Source organism: Plectropomus leopardus, chromosome 2 (genome assembly GCF_026936395.1).
Source record: "Plectropomus leopardus strain MGB_pleo_1.0 chromosome 2, ASM2693639v1, whole genome shotgun sequence".
NCBI classification, from domain to species: Eukaryota; Metazoa; Chordata; class Actinopteri; order Perciformes; family Serranidae; genus Plectropomus; species Plectropomus leopardus.
This window is the reverse complement of record NC_142177.1, coordinates 37,895,745-37,918,666: the sequence shown is the minus strand read 5'-3', so window position 1 is coordinate 37,918,666 and position 22,922 is coordinate 37,895,745. Positions and strand designations below refer to the sequence as shown.

Here is a 22,922-nt window from a genome sequence, read left to right as displayed (position 1 = left end):
GTGTTTTGAGGATGTTTACCAATTTCACCGAGTATGACGCTTTTTTTGCCACACAGTGTTCTGTAAAATGCCAATCAAACGCACATTATAGAGTTAATTTTAAATTATTTATCAGTGATTCATTTCATCATTTTTATTTACTTTAATTTTCCTGTTAATAATCGTTTAATTTTATCATGTGTAGCATTTTGTAAAGTCAGTTTCAACATGAGCGCTATGAATGAATCAGTGATTGTTGTGACGATTTCACCGTTACAACAATTTGCAGAAATGTGATGAATTAGTTTTTCGAACTAATTTTCGAATCCACAGCCATGCGTGGCACAAAGTGTCAATATGCAAATGAATGTTTAACGGCATTTCTACGTCCATTTATGGTGAACTGTGGGTGTGGGAATGAGGCCCGCGTCTGTACACCACAATGATTGAGATTTTTAAACAGAATCAGCCATAGGCACTGCTTTATAAATAAACAAAACGCACATTTCTGCCTCTCTGCGTACACACAATTTTAGTCGAGTCTTATGCATCTGGCCCCAGTTGTTTAGAACAGCAAGTGTAAAATATTAATAATTAAATAAAATATAAGCTTGAATCCCTTTTATGTTTTATTTGACTTTTCACAGGAGCAAAACAGACATTCATTGGTATAAAAATATTGCATATTATTACTTTAATCCCTCACGTCTCTGTTAATTCTCTTCATGCATCAGGCAGCAGCCGCCTTTACTAACAAACTGAGCAGCTGGAGGCAAACAGTGCTTCCCTGCCCAACGGGGATATGAAGTTAATCCTACTTTCTCAGCAAAGAGAAATAGATAAATAAGTCCACCAGTCTCTTTCTCTTTCTGGTCCTAACTTGCGAGATAAGACTCAATTTTTAGTTAAATAAGAAACTCTCCTGTGAAGCAGATTTGTCGGTCTGCTGTGGTGACTTCACAGATCACTGTGTCGGTAACTCACACACAGACAGCCACCTACACACACTCGGATACCTCTGTTCTACACTGGTGCCTGGAAGTTTCAAGGGAAGTGGCTTTGCATACACACATGTAGGCATTACACGTGCACGCAGACAGCAGCACACACACACACACACACACACACACACACACACACACACACACACATACATACACTCTGGGCTGGACTTTGTGAGTCAGTGTTTTCTGTCCTCATGTCAGAAGAAGGGAGGTGAAATGAGGTAAGCGGCTGGGTTACTGTCTAGACCACTTGATCCCAGTGACCTGCCGTCCATATATATATTCTGCTGCCTCTCTGTCTCCTCCTCCATTTATCACTCCTTTATTCTGCTGCTCTATCGCTTTCTTCCTCCGGTTTGCCTTCGCCTTGGCCATCCTTTGTGTCTTGTCTTTCATTTAATCTGTCCTCTCTTTCAGCTCTCTACATTTAAATTCAGTTTTCAAATCACGTAAGCTGAATTCACAAACAAATTCAGCACACTGCCAAGTAATTACGCACATGATGTTTATCTTAGTGGTCCATCAGAGAACTTTTTCTCTTTGTTTCACAAACCCAATTTATTTCTGCTTAGTTCTTTCCTCGTTTTTGTCTCTCTCACTCACCCTTTGCTATTACCCTCCTCTTCCACTTTAAGTGACATCCTCACATCCTCCCTTTTTGTTCCTGGTAGTTGCCCCAACCCTCCTCATCTTTGATAAAATCTGGAAAAAAGGCGTTTCATTAAAAAAAAAAAAGAAAAAGAAAAGCACCTAGTGCCTTAAGGTACTTCAAGTTGAAGTTCTCAGAAGCAGCTGTTGGCAATGAGAATGTGAGGCCCTCAGGCTCTTCCAAAAATGCTCATTAAATATTGATAAAAAACAAAAGAGGAAAGACAAAATCTGAATCCAGGACATAAAATAGCACAGGTTAAAATAAAGGGCTAAAATACAGAATAAGCATAACTAAAAGATAAATTAAGTAGTATGAATTGCTTGCACTACAGGCTGTACTTCCGCATTGTTGTGTCGCCTGCCAACCTTGCCGCCGCCACCACAAAGTCAAAGAGTATACAGCTGATCAAGAGCATTGCCCTTTTCTCCCTTAACATGTTTTCAGAAACATATTTGAGTGCCTCGTTTTGCTGTAATGTTGAGAGTTCGTGAACAGGAAGTGGGCATCAAACTTTCCTGCACATTGAATATGGTGGCCAAAAAACTGGGATCAAACTGTAAAACTAAGCAGTGCTGATCAAATATGAACCAAGATTCTGTCACTGACTTGCATATTTCTCACTTAAAATGTTTTCATAATATTTTTTTTCTGTCTACATCTTCATCATCTTGTTTCTCTTCTCTGGACAGTAGCTCAGCTACTCTTGTATTTTTCAACCTATGCCAGCGGCTCACTGGTCCACTACAGATGGTAATATGTTTCAAATATCAGAGCGATTTTTCATCCATACCCGAAGAGAATTACAACGGCCCGGCTCTGCGGCAATAAAATGAAGTTGAACCCGACCCTGTGCTTCAGAAAAAGGCAGAGAGAAAAAGATGAACTTAACAGTCACAGCTTTAACAAAAACAACAAAACTGTTGCTGTCTAGATTTCTGTCTTTAAGCAGCACCAGTGCATCCAGCACTTAACCTTTAATGTTTAAAGGCTTGCAGAGAAAGTTATTTGCATTGTAAGACATTTAAATTTAGAGAGACAACAGTACAACAGACAGTTTCCTCAATATAGATGGACATTTTTTGATGTTGCGGAGGCCAGTTGTGGGAATGCAATGTTTTGATTTACTCAGATACCAGAGTTGACAAGCGTATGTTAGTATTTTTCACTGTCGCATATTAACCTCAAAGTCATAAGTGTCTTTTCTTGGTTAAACCAAATACAGCATATTTGATTGTAACCGTTTTTTATCGATGTCGATTGTGTGTTATTGTGTGTGTGTGCGCGTGTGTGCATGTGTGTGCGTGTGTGCGTGGGCGGATGCATACTGTAATGAATACAATTATTGTATGGAGATGATGTCTTCCTCTGTAAGGACAGACATTCAGTTGCTACTGTAATGAAGTAATTTTTTCAGTATGATTGGGTTTAACAGTAATTGCCAGCTGGTATCAAGATTGTCAGCAGATTATATTGAATTATGCAATGGCTACAAAAAATATACAAATCTAATTGGTTGGCAGCTGTCCTTCTAAATCGTATCAAATTATATATTCAGCATAGTTCTACTCAGCAACTTAACTATGTTATTTTTGTATACCGAGACAATGGATGTCACTTGTTAACCGTTTAACTGTAGAGAATATTTTTGACGGCTTACACATTTTGGTCTTCTGGATAATTCTGATACTCACTATATTCTTGTACTGCACGTGACCCCAATCTGGTGGGAGCCAGCTAGCTAGAGTTGGTGCTCATTCAGCAATTTCTGTAAATAACGCCATCCCAACCCAACAGTGTCGCCGTGGAAATGTGCCCACCGTCCCACATGTAAGGGGCTTGCCTTTCCATTATCACTCACATATCACGCTTATGTTGCTGGCGTTTGGGAATAACGATGGCTAGTGTGATGGCTGCAATAGAAACAAAGCTGCTTATGTTTTGAACATCCATCGCCATGCTTCTTGAAATGTTATTGCTAGGAGAGGTCGCAGATCATCGCTCAGTGGAAACTCAGTCATCTTGCAATTATGTTTTATCAACATTTTGAAAATATCACTCACGTTTTGTGCAGGTCTGTAATGGAAACCTGCCTAGTGATACTAAACTTATAGGTTGCATGGTGGCTCCCCTAACCATTTTCTAAATTACATTAAGAAATGTCCTAAAATCTTAGAAACATCTTAAAATACTATAAATTGCATTAAAATCCTAGAACCTTGAATGGGGCTGCTGCAACTGGCCTCTGGCCCCCTTTCAATTTGCAAAAGTGGCCCCCAAGCAAAACAAGTTGAGTATCCCTGCTGGAGGGGATCTCTGTAATCAGGTAAAGATGGTTAAACACAGACAGACACGCCGGTTATGACAGAGGAGTTAAGGGTTAACACAGTGATACTCTGAGTCCAAGTCATCCATAACTGAGTCTTAATAAAGCCACAGGATGGGAGGAGGGAACTTTATATAGCACACTGCCAAGCATGAAGGACTGCATTAACATACACACTCACTGACAGCGTAAACGGCCTTCACACACACACACACACACACACACACACACACACACAGACACATGCACGCACGCACGCACGCACAAATGCATGCACACACACGCACACACACACACACACAAAACTTCCAACACACACTTCTCTGTCTCAATCAATGCATCTCTCCTGTCAAACACACACTACCCACACACAGTCAGCGTGCTCCATATGTCTCTTTGTCTCATACACACACACACATACACATACACAAATGCACCCTTGTGACTATGGGGTCAATAAATCTCCCCATTAGCATTGAGATGTCTTCATTGTGTCAGTGTTGTGGAGCTGCTGCTATGACTCCATTTCATGCCTGGCTTAATGCATATTTGACCTTGCTGTGACACACACACACACACACACACACACACACACCTATACACAGAATGCCACATACTGAAAGGCAGGCATGCAAATGCACACACTTGTATTAGTGTACGTGAGCACGTACACATCCATGTACATTATACATATATGAACTTACACATTCAAACACACACACACACACACACACACACACACACACACACGCACACCTGCGACCTTGGAGGCAGAAGCCAGGAGTCCTGGAAGTCTCTGAGACAAAAGAAGTGCCGTTGAAATGTGCATGTGTGTGTTTGTGTGTGTGTGGGCTGTATGTGAGCTCCCTATTTGTGAGTCTTTTTAATGTATTGTGTATTTTTGTTTAGCAGTGTTTATTGTGGCAGAGGGCCATATCCAGTAACTAACTCTAGTTCCTCTAAAATACAGTACAACTGCATTTGGTAACTTTTATATATTTGTTTAACCCTTTGAAACCTGGTTTGACATCACTATTCTTCACTGTGCTTCATTCAGCTGGTTTGCTTTCTTTTGAAAACAGTAAAAGGGGCAACTCAGCAAGAAATGTTTCACACTTTGCAAGTAATTTGGTAGATTTGGAAAATTATTTTGTATGTCCAAAAATCTATACTTTGAATTACTATAATAATATATGTATTTATTTATTATTATATTTATTTCAAGCACTTTTTTTCCAGATCGTTCTTTTTTTTTTTTTTTTTTTTTTTCGGGGAATGTTTATATATTTTGGGTCATTTTTTAATCAAGTTGCTAGTTGCCTTTTTCCCGTGTTTAAAAAAAATCAAGCTGATTTGCTCAGCTTTCAAAGGGTTTAAGAAAAAAATACTTTTGTCATATTGGCTGAAACTGGCAGCTTGGTGGTGCAGTTTAAGCAAATATGACAAAAAGTAAGTTTTACAAAAGTTACCAGCTGTAGTTTTAATTATATCTAGAGAGAGAGAGAAGTAAGTAAAAAGATAACAGGCACTAAAAGAGGAAGCAATTAAAAGAGAGAAAACATTTTGCCAGCCAGATAATACAGTGAATTCATTTGTTTTCCCAGCAATATGTGGTCCTGGCATCTAAAGCATTCAAATATTTATGGAAGTGTTTTGTAAATCTTTGTTAAGGAGGAGAAGAGAATATGTATGTTCTTGGCTAAAAATCAAAAAAAAAAGGTGCTGACTTTAAACACAGGACAAACATGTAGACTAGTGTTTGACAAAGCAAAGCAGTAGTAGGAGATAAAGTTGATTTTATCGGTTACAAAGGAGGGCATAGAAAGACAGGATGAGAGGACTGGATACAGATTTATGGGATAAGATGCAGCCTTGGAATAAATTCTCAGTGGAACTATTTTACAAACACAGTGTGAAGGGAAAGTGTGAAGAACAGCCCGGTTCTGTTTCAGTGAGCAGACACTTTGTGTTTGTCCTGACCTCTCCTCACCGCTCCTTTTCTCTTCTACTCTTTACTCCTGTTTCTCTTACACCTTTCCCCTCTCATCTGTCTCCTGTCCCATTTCTGTTCTAAACTGCAGCCCTTTGTGCACAAAGATTGTGTAATACAGCCACTACGGCGTCCCTTTCTAACACCGCCTTGGCTTATTTATACAAAACCAATCAGCACTGGCATCATGCAGCTCCAGTGTTTTATTTTAGGAGCAGGTTCTCATCCAAAGTGGACCTCAGTGTGTACATATTACGCATGAGGTATACTTCTGCGTCTGCTGGTGACGTTCCAGGACACTGTGACCAATGTCAAATGTCAACAAAAGCCAGTGGTTAGGCTTAGGTAACAAGTAAGGGTGGTTAGATTTGGGAGGTTAAAATTACGTAGGTTAGGTTTAGGCATGTAGACTTGAGGTTAGATTTAGGAAGATTAAGTTACGTAATTTAGGTATCAAGAGTAAAGTTAAGTAGTTCAGGTTTAGTAAGGCAAAATCACATACGCTGGGCATCCTCATGCTCTGTACTAAATGTAGAATTACGTGCTCAACGTAAAGTTATGATATTTTGGTCTTAGGCAAGTAAAGTTATTTTTGGTAAGTTTAGAGACATGGTTGGGCCTAGTCACGTTACATACTCAGTGAAAAGTTACGTTATTTATGTGTAGGCAATTGAAGTTACGTAGTTTAGGTTTAGGTCAGTACATTTTTGTAGTTTATGTTTAGGCAAAGTCGTGTAGGTTAGGGTTAGAAAAAAAACATGATGGTTTGGTTCTACATTCATTCGGAGAGTGAACACCAGGCTTCCAGGTGAAAGTCCGGGGCTTGTTGGACTTTTGAGCTCCTTATTTTCTGTCCTTACCGGCAGTGTTTCAACCAGTCGTAGTCCAGCGGTGTATTATGCGTTTGCAACAGGTGCCGCCCAGCCAATTAGGAACTGGCACTGCTAGTCTGTGCATCACACTGCTGCACCAGGTACCATAAGGCTGACCAGCAGCATATTAAACACCGCAAAAGGTTCAGTGCGGTTGCATTACAAACTGATGGCGAATCATGTCACTGCAAAAGGTGGCTTTTGACGTCGGTGTCTGACATCAAATTCACTGAAAAAGCATTACTTAATGGGAACAGGCTGGATTTTAGATAGCATGCTGGCATTGTGGAAGCTAAAGCAGCGTAATGGACATGACTTTCAACACAACAGAAGGGCAAAGTGGCATGACATGACAACAACAATCATTTATTGTCCGGTTTGTATGGCGGCTAATCACATCATCTGCTTGGAGGGTAAGGAAGTCCCAAATCTCATTGTTTTCCCAGTTTGTGGACATTTTCATTTGCCTTTCTTTGCTTTTGAAGTAGCTGCTAACTGCTGCAAGCTGCTTTTTAAATTTGCTGGATTGCACGCATAACAAGCCGTCAAAACGTCACAACCATCCCATCCTCCAAGCTACCCCTTTTACACAGACGTTGATTTGGTGGCGTTACCGTGTCTGTTGCCAGCTTAAAGGCGAGGAAACTCTGCCACCCCCCACCCCCCCCAATTCAGCAATTGTGCCTTTTATACAAGACGGCGAGGCGACATAATGCCACAATATTCCCACTTTGAACAGGCAGCTTAACTTAGGAACTAACTAAGGAACTTTTTTTCCTTCCTCCTCTGCCACTATCTCTTTCCTGTTTTCATTACTTTATCATCTTTTTCAATGTCTCAGTGCATCCTCTCTTTACCCCCCAACCCCCACCTCTTCTCCACTCCTTCCTTTATTTTGCACTTCCTCTGATTTCTCTTTCTTGTCTCCCATTTGTTCTCTTCAGGTCTCTCTCTTGTCCTCTCTTCCCTTTTATCCACTTCTCTCCTTTCATCTCACTTCTACTCATTCTGACTTTTACTCTTTAATCAATTCCTCTCCTCATACAAGTTGTCACCTATTTTGAATCACTCAGTGTGAGCCCAGCAGATAGATCTACTTGGATGTTTTTCATCCCCTCTTTCCTTACTGTTTTGCACACACACACACACACACACACACACACACACACACACACACACACACACACACACACAGAAGTAGGAGCTGCAGTGACCTGTGTGGCCGGCTCATTCTTCATTCGTTTAGGGAAGCCAGTGTTTAGACTGGCTTACGGAGGAGCCACTTAAGGCCACTAATGAATCCACAGCCGTCATTAACATGCAAATAGCTCCATTAAGAAAACATAGAGTCATGCAGTTTAATATTACAACCTCTTTTCCTTCACACACACACACACATACACACACATACTCTCTCTCACTTCAGTGAGTCTGGCCTGGCTGGTTGTCAGAGGCCATATTGCCACGGCACTGAACAAAATGGCGTTTTATTTATCGAAGCCACAAAGAGAAGATTAAAACAAAACTTTTTGGAGTTTTATAACTCTCATAATATAAAACTTGAAATAGGCTTCCTACAACTATTGAAAAGCTAATTTATTTCCTTTTCTACCCACTGTGTTCATGCTCTTTTTTCTTAGTTTATTTTTTTCTTTTCTTCCCCATTGCCTCTCTCTCTGTACTAGTAGACCTTTTAACAGATGTCACGCCCTTTCATTTCTACATAGCATCAAACAACAGGGGCATCAAACCACTCCAGTGTGTGATTATAGATAGCATGCTGGCATCGCAGAAACAAAAGCGGCATGCAGGTGTGACCTTTTAGCTAACACAACAGTGTTGACCTCCAATGTGACATATAACATACACGTTGGCTGTGCTTTATAAACAATAACGAAGGCATCAACATCGCAGTAACAATCATTTTCCATCCTTGTTATATGGCGACAAGGTTGTACCTTTTATCTAGAATAGTGAGGCAGCATAACTGTCTAAAATATCCGCCTTGAACAGGTACTCAACTTGCTCTGCTTGGGGGCAACTTCTGAAAACTTCTGAAAATGACAAGAGCCCAGGAGACAGCTGTAGCAGCCTTATACATGTTTCTGGGATTTGAGGACATTTCTGTGATTTAAGTACATTTTGGGATTTTAGGACATTTGTGGATTTTAAAATGTTTCTAGGACTGTAGGATCTTTGTAGGACTTTTCTAAAATTTTAGGACATTTTTAGATTTCAGGAAGTTTCTTGGATTTTAGGACATTTCTAGGACTTTAGGACGTCTGTGGTTTGTAGGATATTTTTGAAATTTTAGGACATTTTTTGGATCTTAGGACCTCTTTTGGGGGTGCTGGGGACGCTCTATTTTGATGTTTCTTTATGCACCCTGGCACCTTATGTATAGTGTGATTCATGTGTGTATTTTTATTTTGTATTAAAAAATTGTTGTGGGGCCATTTGGCACACTATCTGGGGCCAGATTTCACCCGCGGGCTGTAAGTTGAGAATGATGTGGCTAATGCGTTCCCATTGACCTGCTTTCGTAAGCACATTTGCCCAAATAGAATTTCTGTTTTAATTTCTTGGCTGAGGTACCAAAAGTGACCACTAAAGAGAGGATAAATAATGGAATGAAAGAAAGTCATCATATTTGGACCTTCCTCTGCTGCTCTTTTTACAGAGAGTGGATGCAGCATGTTTGTTGCTGTCATCCACTTTTACGAGCTTCCTCTGGGTCTTCTGGCACAGCTCTTGACAAGTGACATTCCTTCATCAGTCCCTCCGTCCCCTGAACCCTCCATCTCTCCCTCCATCTGTCCCGACTAATAAAGCCCATACACTTATCCAATCAATCTGTCCATGCCTTAATTGGAGGAGAGATATTCCAATTAACTGTCCTGACGTCATGGCCACCAATCAGGGCTCAGGGTGTTAAGTGACTCATTTAAGTCACCACTTCATCAGCGACCAGTCTCCTCTCACCTGGAGTGTGTCCGTGCTGTGCACAGAGCGTGCGTGTCTGGGAGGGTAGGGGTTTGTCATAGAGAGGAGAGTCTGTCGTCATGGTAACATAGTCCTCTCTCTCTTTCTCTTTCTGTTAACAGACAGCAGCCAGCCGTCCCTCGCCCAGCCCTCTCTGACCCTGCAGAGTTTCCCCTACGGAGGCTGCGAGTCCGTGGAGCTCTCCTACCAGAGCGGTATGTGCACACAACTTGGGAAGTTAGCGTTAGATATTTCGTTAGTTTGTGAATTTGTCGGTCATTCGCCCAGTTAGGTAGTTAGTTGTGTATATATGTTTGTGTTTGTGTAAGTTATGTGTTTGGTCAGTTTGCTAGCCAGCCATCCAGTTTGTTAGTTAGCTGGCTCGGTGAGTAGTCAGTTAGTTGGTCAGTGACTTATTTGATTTACGTCAGCTAATTAATATTTAGCCAATACGCCAGTTAGTTAACCACATAACTACCTGGCTAACTAATGTGGTGTTTAACTGACGTATAACTGGTATGTATTGGCTAACTAATTAATTAGTTAACCATCTAACCAATTAAGTAAATCACTTCTCTAGCTAGCGAATAAACCGGATTACTGACTGGCTAACTGACCAACCACATAACTAAGTGGCTAACTAACATTGTATTTAACTAATTACGTATGCATTAGCTAATTGATTTATTAACTCACCAACAACGAACAAACTGACTGACTGACTGTTTATCTGACTAGCTAGCTAGCAAGTCATCCAGTTAGTTAGTTAGTTAGTTAGCTAAATAGTCAGTCAGTTGGTCAGTTATGTCATTAGTCAGTTAGCTAGCCACTCATCCAGTTTATCAGTTATTTAGCTAATGTTAACAAAGGGTTAGTTAGTTATCTAATTAATTATTTCACCAAATAACTAACTGACCAATTGACTGACTATTTGGCTTGCTAAGTAGTTGACAAACTGAATGACTGGCTAGCTCGCTAGTCAGGGAAACAGTTAGTTAGTTAGTTAGTTAGTTAGTTAGTTAGTCAGTCAGTCACTTTGTTGTATGAGTAGTTAGTTAGCCAGTTAACATAATTTATGTGGTAAGTCAGTTAGTTAGCCAGTGATCCAGTTTGTCAGTTAGCTTCCTAACGTTAGCCACCCTCTATAACAGTAAGTTAGCTCACAAGCCATTTAGAAAGTTATAATCAGTTAGTTATTTAGTTGTTTTATTAGTTAGCCTGTCAATTAGTCAGCAGTTCTGGAAGTTAGCTATTTTGTCAGACAAGTGGTTTTTTGGTCAGTCAGTTTTCCCCTTAATCAGTCAGTCAGGTCGTTGCAGCTAATTCGGCCCCATGTCAAGACGTCTAAACACGGAGCTGAAGTCGCTTATTTTGTGTTGAAAGGTGAGAATAACTCACAAGTGAAAGCAGTTCACCTCAGTGTAACTGCAGGGTTTGGACTAGAGAGAGTATCAGGAGTGTGGCTCTTGCTGAGCAACTGTGTTTCTGATACACATTCAAGCTATTATCATGACATTAATTAAAAAGGAAAGTAGCCTGGAGGGACGTATCAGCTGCACCAGAGTGATCAAGTGAGTATTTTAGGCTGCGGAGGTCATAACGCTGTCAGTTTGTTTCTGGTTTCCCAGACTGCAGCAACATCAGGGCTTATAGCACAGGCTGATTATGCTGATGGATTCGATGTCAAGCAAAGAAACTAAAACACACACCTTTAAATACTTTATATACTCAGGTTGCCAGTTGGTTGTTTGATTACCCAGGCAGTTATATTAACAAAAAATAATACACCATTAAAAATGCACAAATGTACAATACACAAGATACAATAGTGCAAACATGCAGTTAGGAGCAATGAATAATATACATAATAATAAAGAGCACATCTTAGAAACTAGCAGTTTTCCCTAATGTTTAAATAATCAGACAGCAAGTGAATTATGCTGAGAAAAAGTCTAATTTGTCACTTACTTATTTATTTGATTATTTCAGTCAATATACTGCATTATCAGATGCTTGGAACAAGTCAGACTTATACACTTAGCGTATCAGTTAGTAACTTAAAAGCAATAAGATTGAATTAGTTATGCACTTACTTACATTTACTTTGCTATTTTAGTTGGTTTAATGATTGAGCATAAGTTTGCAATTTGGCAGAGCAGAAAATTCACAGCCTGAGCACTGATTAGAGCTGCAATTGAGTATGATAATTTGAAAGATTGATCCATCCATCCACCCACGCTCCCTCCCACATACTTACTGTATCTATTTCCTTGTTTATATATTAATTTCTTTCTGTCTCTATAAAATGTTTCTGTTCCTGCAGGTCAGTTCCAGGCAGGCCAGTTTCAGCCCGCTATTCGAGTCGCAGATCTCCTCCAACACATCACCCAGATGAAATGTGGACAGGGCTATGGTTTCAAGGAGGAATATGAGGTGAATAGACATGCACATCTACACACACACACACACACGAAGATGCTTATAATGAGGCCAAAGATTAAAAAGGCATCAATCTTCAGATTGACAACATAACAAGCAGCTATTAGTAAGAAGGTCAAAGGTCTGCAGCTTCAGCATCCAGATAATAGGTGTTATAAATTGTTTGTGAACCCCCAAATGTATAATTATAACTGCTATAAGGTAGTAGGTCAGAGAGAGAAGGATTTACTTGTCTCTGTGGACAAGTGTCTCTGTTGCTCTTGTGGATCCTTTAAATCTCTAAAGGTATTGAATTTATTTATCTAAAAATGAGGCCCTCATTTGTTTTAAAATGCCATAAAAATGCTAACACATGGGAAGGATTTTTTTTTTTTTTTGACATATCGCAGATCAGAATTGGGCATCAAACAATTCCCATAAATTAAGGTTGACATTGTACCCTGGACTTAATGAGGAGGTGCAAATTCAACAAAAATGAGCTTTTATCCTAGATTTCCCAGCATGGCTGAAACTGGCAGAAGTTAGTGCATATGAAGCTCAGTACAGTTTATGCAAAAAGTTTCTCAAACTCAGCAGAATGAGAATCAAAGCAACAGCAAAGGCCAGTTCTGTTCCACCGCTGTCTCCACCACGAGACAAAAAAGTAATGTTTTTTGTTAAAATAAACATTTGGGCAAAATAGTCCCTAACTCCAAGTAGGCAGAATTGTTGTTGGCACTATTTTTTTTTTTTTTTACTTTAGTATTGGTCACTGTAAATTGCTCTTAAATTTAAGACTTTGAAACCTAAGCAAAATGGCTTGGTTTCTTTCAAACATATGGGAGGAAGGCGACGAGCAACTAAACAAATATGGCTGAAAAATTAGCAAAAAGTTACAAGAAAATTACCTGACAATAATCCGTAAAAAAGAAAAATAAACAAGAAAATCACCTTAAAAAAGTGCTTAATAATATATAACTATATAGTTAATAAATGATAAGAAGAAATAGAAATGCAGTTTTCTGGACATTTTCCTCTTTTGTGATAAAGACAGGCAGTTTTTTCTCACCTCTTGGTAAGGTAGAAGGTAGATTTATTAGTTATTTTGGTAAGTGCATCATGGGATATGCTTCAGCTGCCCCTACGACCCTGAATTAGAAGTCCTCAGATACATGGGAACAGTCAAAAAAGTTGAAAGCAGTTTGGACTGAAGATGTATTTTAATTAAAACAATCCTTACCGAACAATTAACATGGCCTTCAGTGTATGCTGGTTAAATCTGAAAGATGAGTCACAAATCAGTCATTTGCATGAGAAAATATTTAAGAATAAAATATTATTTATAAGTTTTTGTAGAGTAATGTTAAAGCATTTCATGGGGTGCAGATTATTAGCTTTCAGTTTACGATTAACTCAATTATTTTAAAAAAAAATACAAAATAAATAAATAAATAAATGGTGTTTGCATCTCAAGCTTAGTAATAAGATTTGTTTATTTTGCAAAAGCCGCATTCGTATTTCCTCCCCTTCACTGTTGTTGCTCTCCAGTTACGCTCTGTGTGTGTGTGTGTGTGTGTGCGCGCGCGCGTATTTGTGTGTAGATGGGAGAGATTGTGTGATTGGATTTGGTTTCATGAGGACGGAAGACTCTTATCAATTATTAACTCTTCACCTCATGAATATTGATGATCAGAAAAGCAAACAGGCAGACAGTAAAACAAACTTTGTGTTCTCTGTGCTTCCTCTCTTACTTTATGTGTTTCTCTGTGTCTTTCTTTGTGTATTTCTTTTTCTTTCACTAATATCATTACCAGTTATGTACTTTTTCTTTCTCCTTCAGTGTCTTTTCTCCCATTTTTTCCCCATTTGTTTCTTCTAGTTCATCATTTCTTCTCCCCTGCTCTCTCTTTTCCTCTCTCTCTCTTCTCTCTGCTTAAATCTTTCTTTTATTTTATCTACGTCATGTTTAACTCTATTTCTTGCTCTCTCCTTTTCCGTTCTCTTTTTCTTTTTTGTTCATCCCGTCACAGGTATCTGCCATTTTCAGTCTTCCTTTATTACTTTCTCCCACTCCTTTCTCTCTCATGCTTTTTTAACTTTGTCCTCCCATCTGTGGCCGTGCTGACTGTTTAGAGCACGGTTTATCATAAACAGACATTTTTATAATCATTCTTTGTCATGGCTGCTCTTCCGTTCTAAATCCTCCTTCCTCTACCTCGCTCTCATTCATTTATCCCCATACCAAACCCGCCCCCCTCTCCGTCGTCACTTCATTCTTTCTTCATCTGCTTTGTCTCCGCTGCTGAAAATGAATCTCTGCAAAGACACGGGAAGAGTCCTTTTCCCTCCGACTCTCAAAAAGAATGAATATTTTCTATTACCAACTCTGCATGCGTGTTGAAAATTGTCCCTCCGTGATGCCGTACGTTATATTTTCATTTGCTTCCTGTCATTTTGGTTTATACCCACTGATTCGTTTCAGCGGAGAGCAAATGTGATTTATTCTCTCCGGTGTGTGTGTGTGTGTGTGTGTGTGTGTGTGTGTGTGTGTGTGTGTGTGTGTGTGAGAGAGAGAGAGTGGAGCTTTATTATGTCGTGCTGGTAGCTGCCACCTGTCGCTAACAGCTAATAGAGAAAGAAATATACTGAAGTAGACAAAAACACAAACACACATTTTACAAACATTACAAATACTCTCAGGCTCTTTCTCTGTCCATCTGAAGTCTGTAGATTTGGGATACCCAACGTGCTTTCTTTGGGGGCCACTTTTGCAAAATGGCAGGTGGCCCGGGGCCAGTAGCAACAGCCCCACACATGTTTCTAGGATTTTAGGACTTTTGTAGAATTTTAGGACCTTTCTAGTATTTAAGGACATTTATAGGATTTTAGCATGTGTCTTGGATTTTAGGACATTCAGAGGATTTTAGCACATTTCTGGGATGTTAGGACATTTCTAGGATTTTAAAGCATTTCTCAGATTGAGTGCTCCCAGGATTTTAGGACATTTGTGGGATTTTTGGATGTTCCTATGATTTTAGGACATTTCTGGATTTTAGTGTGTTACTTGGATTTTAGGACATTTTTAGGGTTTTTCCTATGATTTTCCAGGGACATTTCACGATTTAAGCACATTTCTGGGATTTTAGTTCATTTCTAGAAATGTAGCGCATTTCTTGTATTTCAAGACATTTCTCTGGTTTTAAGACGTTCCTACGATAAAAGGACATCAGGGGCTTAGCTAGCACCTCTGTCAGGACATGCGGGGAATCCTGTCGTGACTAATATTGTGAATATTGTCGCACAGTATTGTCACAATATCTATATTGTTAAAAAATATTGTGATATTTCATTTTCTCCATATTGCCTAGAGCTAATTAGAGGACAGTAAGAGAAGTGTTGCCATTTTCTTCAGCTTTATTATATGAAATTGTTAATTGTGAAGTTCAGTCAGCCAGCATTGTAGGCAATGTGACCTTACAGGATAGGACACAGTGGCCACAGTGGTTAACCTGACCAACTGGCCAGTCTTCAAACAATGCAGAATATTCCCTTTAATGCAAAAGATGTAATCCCAGTGGGGAGCGACATGCTGACAGTGAGGCTGCTGTCTGTGTTAGTGGGGTTAATGGGCTTCAACACTGGAGGTCACATCACACACAGACGAGGACAAGAAGATACCATATGGGATGTGGTGGTTCACACACACACACACACACACACACACGCACATGCACATGCACACACAGGAAATGTTCATGGACATAATTGTAAAATCATGTCATCACAGATGCATTGTATTCTAAACTTATTGTAAAAAAAAATCAAGCATCCATTTAAGGACTTTAGGTAAACAGTTGGTTAGCTACAGTTAGTCTCTGCGCTGAATAGCTTCATTACTAATGTTGACATTTTCATTCTAAATCATAGTTTAGATGTGTATATATGTTTCTTTTTCTCCATTTGTTCTGTTAAATCTGGTATTTCAGCACACTGACTTCCATTCAGTGCACGGCACAGTTAGGCTGCTGTGTAGGAATATGCACAGCGTCCACTAAGACTGATATTTTTTTGGGGTAGGCCTTTTTTAAAGGGACTAAAATACGTTCAGTTGTCCACTCCACACCATAGCAGTGTAATGCTTAGCTTTTGGGGGAGCGAGTCCCATCTGTTTCTGCAGACAGACAGCTGGCCGACCAAAACCTTCTGTATGTAATACACTGACTATACATAGGTGTCTCATACAGCCCAACTATGACTTTCACTAAAGTTTGAACAAACAAGTGTGTCAGTATAATCAAATAAGTTAATAGTCAAACTTTCAAAGTCAAATATGATGTTTATTTGTATATATATATATGTGTGTGTGTGTGTGTGTGTGTGTGTGTGTGTGTGTGTGTGTATGTATATTTTTTATTTTTTTTTAAAGAAACATTTATAATGGCAAACAAAAGTGCTGTAATTTTCGATGTGTTTCAGTCTCAGCGTGAGTTCTTAAATAGGATTATTTTAGCCGTGATGGCGGTGAGGAAAACGGAAGTATCCACTCACTGGTAAAATGTGTGTGTGTGCGTGTTTGGGTTTCTGGTCCTCTGTCCACCCACCCCTCTATGTTTTTATATAGAAGATTAATAATGAATTCAGATGAGAGGAGTTTGATTAAGACTGCCTTGTTTTTTTTTTTCAGGTTGAAAAAGGGCAGCCAACCCACACCTTATGTAAATGAGCGCACACACTCACTCTCTCACCCTCGCTCTCTCACCCTCTCTCTCTCTCTCTCTCTCCCTCTCTCGCTCTCTCTCTCTCTCTCTCTCTCTCTCTCCCTCTCTCTCTCTCTCTCTCTCTCCCACTATCATGTGCCACTTTAAAAGAATCCATTTTCTGCTTGATAGAGCAATAAGTTTAGGTGTCTGTTTTTCCATCACAGTGCATTTATACTGTAGTATAGTGTGTGTGTGCGTGTGTGCATGCGTGTGTGTGTGTGTGTGTGTGTGTGTGTATATACATATATATATATGTACATATATAGGTCATGTCTCTGTCTGTCAGTGAAAGCTGTTGTCTGGTCTTCTTAAGCCCTTAATGGATTCAAAAAGGACCATTTACTTGTCCCTATAGGGAGAATGAGTGTGTGTGTGTGTGTGTGTGTGTGTGTGTGTGTGTGTGTGTGTGTGTGAGAGAGAGAGTGCGTGTGCATGCGTGTGTGTGTTTGTGTGACCCCTTCCAGTGTGTTGTAATGGTTGCTCTAAAATAGTCCAGTGTCCATATGGCGACCTTTGAGAGTTGGGGTTTGGTTGCCTAGCAAAAGCTTGAAAGTGATTTGACACACACTCTTACACACACACACACACACACACACATACAGTAATTTCATGATGTCCATGTATGGGATGTGCACATATAGACCTCGTGTGTGTGTGTGCCAAATTATAGAACATTCTCGCACAATTGTCCATTCAAACACTCTCACAGATATCGATAGCTCAAAATGTGTAAAAGCAAATCTGTGCTGTATGTGTGTGTGCTCATCACACATAAAGTTCATACATGACCACAGACACACATGCACATTTTGTCCTTGCTGTGTTGGTAAAGCTTGTCACACGGGCCAGCATCACAGCAGGGAGGAAGGACAATCTGTCTGCTCTCCTCCAACAAAGGACTGACATAATAAGCTCTTCCAGACCAAACCAACAGAACAGTGAAACCAAACTTTTTGTCTTTTCCTAGCTCTGGTATTTTTTACCTGCACTTTTACATTTTAGACAGCCAGAAATATTTTTTGTTCCATTTCACTGTGAAGTTTTTCCTTGCTGCTGGTTGCTTTTTAATTTAGTGTAGGAATTCAAGCACATTACCGCTGCCAGTAAAGTTGGACGGGGGTTATGTTTTTACCCCGGCCTGTTGGTTTGTTGATTAACAAAGTATCCCAAAGTTGGCAGTTACCTGGCCAAAGGATAGACTGACCTGATTGGGATTGATAGATCTGGGATTTCTTCCAATTTTATTTTTTCCCAGTAATATTTTAACCATAACTTCATGTTCTTGCTGGGAGGTCTAACATTTTGGACATTCATGTTGGCTAATGAGCAGCGCTGCTACTTTTAACTCTTTCCCCCGCCAGAGTATTTTTATTAAGTTGCCATCCAGCATTTTTGGTCATATTTCCTAATTTTTCAAGACCTCCAGAATATTTTGTGTTTTGAATATATAAACAATAAATACATCAAGATAAAGAACAGATCTTCAGCTTTCTTACACAAAAAGACATTTTTTCTAGCTTCTTCTGTTCCTTTGTCCTTGACATCTGAATTTTTGTATTTTCATTAAAAAAAGACATTCTTAGACATCATAAGCTTAGAAAAACACATTTTTGTAAAAAGAAAGTTACTTTGCCGCTCCAGGTCCAATCGGCATTGACTGAAACACAAAAGACCAGTGAACACACTAACTGTAGCCCCTCTACCAGCAAGATGGAATGATGCAACAACACAGAGCTGTGAAGCAGCTCTGGTCTACTAGCAACGGGAAAGGACATATTTAATGGGTTCACCTGCATTTAAAAAAAACTGTATATGTTTTAAAGTTGGTGGAAAAAGGTCTAGTCTTCTTAAGCCCTTAATAGACTCAGAATAGCTGGCATAAGTCAGAAAAAAATGCTAGAAAAGGTCAAATTATTGTGTTTGTCCAACTAAAACTTGAAAATACATGTAAACATGTTAGTCTGACTAAAATCTTACTAAGTCAGATTTCTCATTGTCAAACAAACACATCCAGATAATTCAGCTGGGGGTCAATTTTCTGTCATGTCTTTGCCTTATCTAGACCTGAACGAGCCTAGGCATCTGCACATGGTCCAGGTTTCCACGCCCGCTTTGACCTGGAAGTCAAACAGCATATATTTGTAGAAGAAAGCCAGGAAAAACAAACAAAGAACAATAAGGGAATGAAACAAAACAAGGCGAAATTATCAACGAAATGTTGTAGATTATGTACAAATTCTACAGCGCCAAAAAGTTTCCATGTTTTCACTGTTCAACATGCAAAGTTGAACTTACTTCCTTTAATAAATTGATTCATCCCTGATGACTGTATGCTGTGACGAGGACAGTCGTTCATTTAAACCTAATCAAGCTCTAACCTCAGCTTGACTTAACTGCACACTTAAATGTACTGAGTGACTTTGAGATCTACTGTTATACTTATTACAACTGCTCTTGGTATGTTTTCACATAAACATGCAAACATTGCCGCCACTGTGAAACATTGAGTTCAGTATTCTGCTTTTAAAACATTCAAATACTTTCAGAAATTGTGTGTGGAGCTCAAATTTGTATTTAGGTGTCACCTCCAGACACATCTGTCTCTGAACACATTATCACTACCTCCAACACTGAGACCAATTCAATCATATTATAAACAATTGTTTGCTTGTAGAATTTGGAATAAAGCACCAGAAGAGCAGACTGACAATGTGAACTTACAAAAAAACTAGTAAAAAAAAGTTATTATATAACAGCCAGGCCTACATCTTATATTTTTATTTGCTAAGTTTCAAAAGTTGAAACACATGTGACCTGCCTGCAAGCTTTGCCATCATCTGAAGACTCAGATTTCTGTTACGTTTCAACCATAAAAACCCTCACTGCCCTAAGTGGTAAAGAGTCAGCTGCAAACTATCAGTTGACTGTCTTTTCATTAATATTCATGTTACTATTTTAACTTCTGCCTTCCCATGTGTCAGTGTACAAGCTCTGGGCATTGGGCCATATGTGCGTGCATATTTCTGTGTTCATACCTCAATATGAATCTCTTGTTGTGTGTGTGTGTGTGTGTGTGTGTGTGTGTGTGTGTGTGTGTGTGTGTGTGTGTACATGTTCAGGCCCTGGCAGAGGGACAGACGGCGCCTTGGGAAACAGCCAAGAAGGACGAGAATCGCAACAAGAATCGCTATGGCAACATCATCGCTTGTGAGTACTGCAATGACATAGACGGAGCACTAATGCAGTACTTTCTGCAGATTATGATTGTGGTGTTGATTAAATTTGGCTCAGTGTGAACTTTAGTCGAGCTTGGTAAGGTTGGACTGGTTCGGTATGGTTAATTTCAAGTAATTTATTTTAGTGTAGTTGGACAGGCCTGGAATAGTTTGATTTCTTTCTTCAGTTGGAGTTTGGATTGGTTTAGTGTGTTTTATTTTCATGGCTGTGTCTGTAGACCGTATGGCATTTTGGCCGTCGCGCTCTTGGATTTTTGAAGGGACCATTCTTAGATGAGACGGTGGAGCTAACCCTAATGCTAGCTTGGTTAGCATGGTGCATTAAGTTCTGTGGTTTACTGTGATAATCTTAATGCTAATGACTGCTTAATGACCAGTCAAAAACAGACTTGAGATCACTGAAACAAAATTTACTTGCCGGAAAAACTGAATATAAATATAAAACTGAAAACATGGCAATTGAGAGGGTTCGTAAGGTCATGAATAACCTGGAAAAGTCATGACATTTGCAAATAGCATTTTCCAGGACTGGTATAGTTTTGGAAAACTAAATATACCCTGAAAGTTTTGGAAAAGTCATGAAATTTTGTTTCAAAAACCTGCATAATAACACAAGTATTAGACTGTGAGAAGTGGCCCACACTATCCAATTCTGTTATTGGTTCAAAAACTATACAAAAAGTACAGGAACTAGTATCAAAACTAAAAGACTACTAAAAAGGTTTTATCAATCCAAAATTATTGTATCGATTATTGGATAAAAGCCAAAATGTCCAACCATTGGTTTATGAGCCCTTTAAAACCTTGATCGAAATTGCTTATCTTATACTGCTTTTAGATGCCTTTAACAAGTACTTAAACCTTTGAACCCTGTAAATTGGTTTAATTTCTTTAGAAAACATCAGGAAAGTGAGGAACTGAGCAAGAAATATCCTGCTGTTTGCAAGAAATGTGATTTGGAATTTAAAAATCCCTATAACTAAACTTTATATATCATTAACATAATTATTTTACAGAATTATTCTAATTTTCAAGCACTTTTTTCAGGTCATTTGCTTTGTTGTGTTTTTTTTTTTACTTTGTTTTGGATGGGGTGATTTAATTTTTTATTTTTTTGCTAGTTTTTATAAATTTTTTTGTTAATTTTTGGTCTTCTTGTCTCATTAGGTTGCTAATTGTCATCTTCCCATTTTATATCCCAAAGAAATCAAACCAATATGCCCAGGTTTCAGAGGGTTCATAAAACACACTAAAGTACCAGGTGTACCATGTAAAGAGACTGCCCTTCAGCTGGAGGACACAGGTCCAAACCTCTTAGCTGGCAACCATCTGCCCCGCTGAAGTGTCCTTCAGCAAGTCACCGACTGACTCCCTCCAGCTCCGGCTGGATCGTACTGTTGGACGTTACCACCTGCTGAGAGCCAGATGCCAGCAGAACTCGGTTTTGGTAGATGAATCTGTCAGGTCCGATACTCTCAACGCTTTAACGGAATAATATTTTACTGAACAGCTGACATTCACACTACGTCTGACAGTCAGACCTATTCAATTAAAGCAAAATATCGTGTTTAACAGAAAATAACTGAAAATGCACATTTAATAAGATCCACCCTTTTACAGGATGTAATATCAAAGCCTATTCCCACTCATTTCCGAAACTTCTGTAAGTCTGATACAGGCTACAGACTACAGACTACTGTAGCAAAAAATAACGCCGTTTGCAGAGGGATTTTATTTCAATCCTGCCTGATGATCAAAGCTTGCAGCCTCTGTTTTATTCAGAGACTTTTGTCAGAATGAAGTTCCATTTTGGAGCAAAGGCTGCAGGCTGCAGTAATGATGTGCAGAGTGAGGCGCATACTGCATGTAGTATGAGCGTGTGTGTGTTTGTATGTGTGTGTGTGTGCGCGCGCGAGCACGTGTGTGTGTTTTTGGCCATTAGAGTGTGAATTAGCATTTGAATGTGATGCCTTGTAATATGTCAAGTGTTTGCTATGATTTTGTGTGTGCACTAATGATGTCTGATTGCACGCTGTGAGTGTGTGTGAGTGTGTATATGTGTGTGTTGGTGTGGTTGTGCTTGTTAGACAACCTCTGGCCTCTATTATTAGGAGAGAACAATAGAAGTAGATTGTTTGGTTGAAGTTTCACTGGATCAGATTTGCATATGACATCAAACCCACATGCACATACATGACCGGCATAATCTACAAGATTGTGCTCATGTGCTTACATTTTGCAATTCATATGTCAGTGCGTGTATGTGTGTGTGATTGCACGCACAGATCCGTGCGTATACACAACCTCATTACGAGGGTTTAGATGTCAAGGCAAAGACATTGCACTAACCTGAAGGCTTTAAAATGAAACATTGCGCTGAAATGAAATAGCCTGTCAAGGACTTGATAGCCAACAGGAATTATGATAAATTTGCTATTAGTACAAATCCTTTAATTACAAGGGCCTGGTAATGGAAACTGTCCATCTTGCTTGCTGTGATTGTACAAAGGCTCATTTTCTTGAGAAAATGTTTTAAAAGGCCCCCGGGGAAACGACTTTGTGCGCTGTCTTTATTAGAACAAGGAAATGTGGTGAGACAGGCAGACCGACTGGCTGCAGCTAAAACTTTAAATATGGCTAAAAGGGTCTTCTTTCTTTTTTCTTTAGTTAGATTGAACTTCAGTTCGCCTTTTAAAACAGTGGATT

The 22,922-nt window shown here is 39.3% G+C and overlaps 1 protein-coding gene across 13 annotated transcripts in view; it reads left to right on the top strand.

The window, feature by feature from the left end:
• ptprt (protein tyrosine phosphatase receptor type T) overlaps positions 1-22,922 on the top strand; it is a 475,570-nt gene that overhangs the window by 353,370 nt on the left and 99,278 nt on the right. For all 13 annotated transcript variants that reach the window (XM_088070228.1, XM_088070218.1, XM_088070225.1 and 10 more), the window contains 3 exons: positions 9,925-10,017; positions 12,126-12,235; positions 20,100-20,187. In XM_088070228.1, coding sequence (XP_087926354.1) covers positions 9,925-10,017; positions 12,126-12,235; positions 20,100-20,187 — 291 coding nt within the window. The remainder of the gene's footprint in view (positions 1-9,924; positions 10,018-12,125; positions 12,236-20,099; positions 20,188-22,922) is intronic.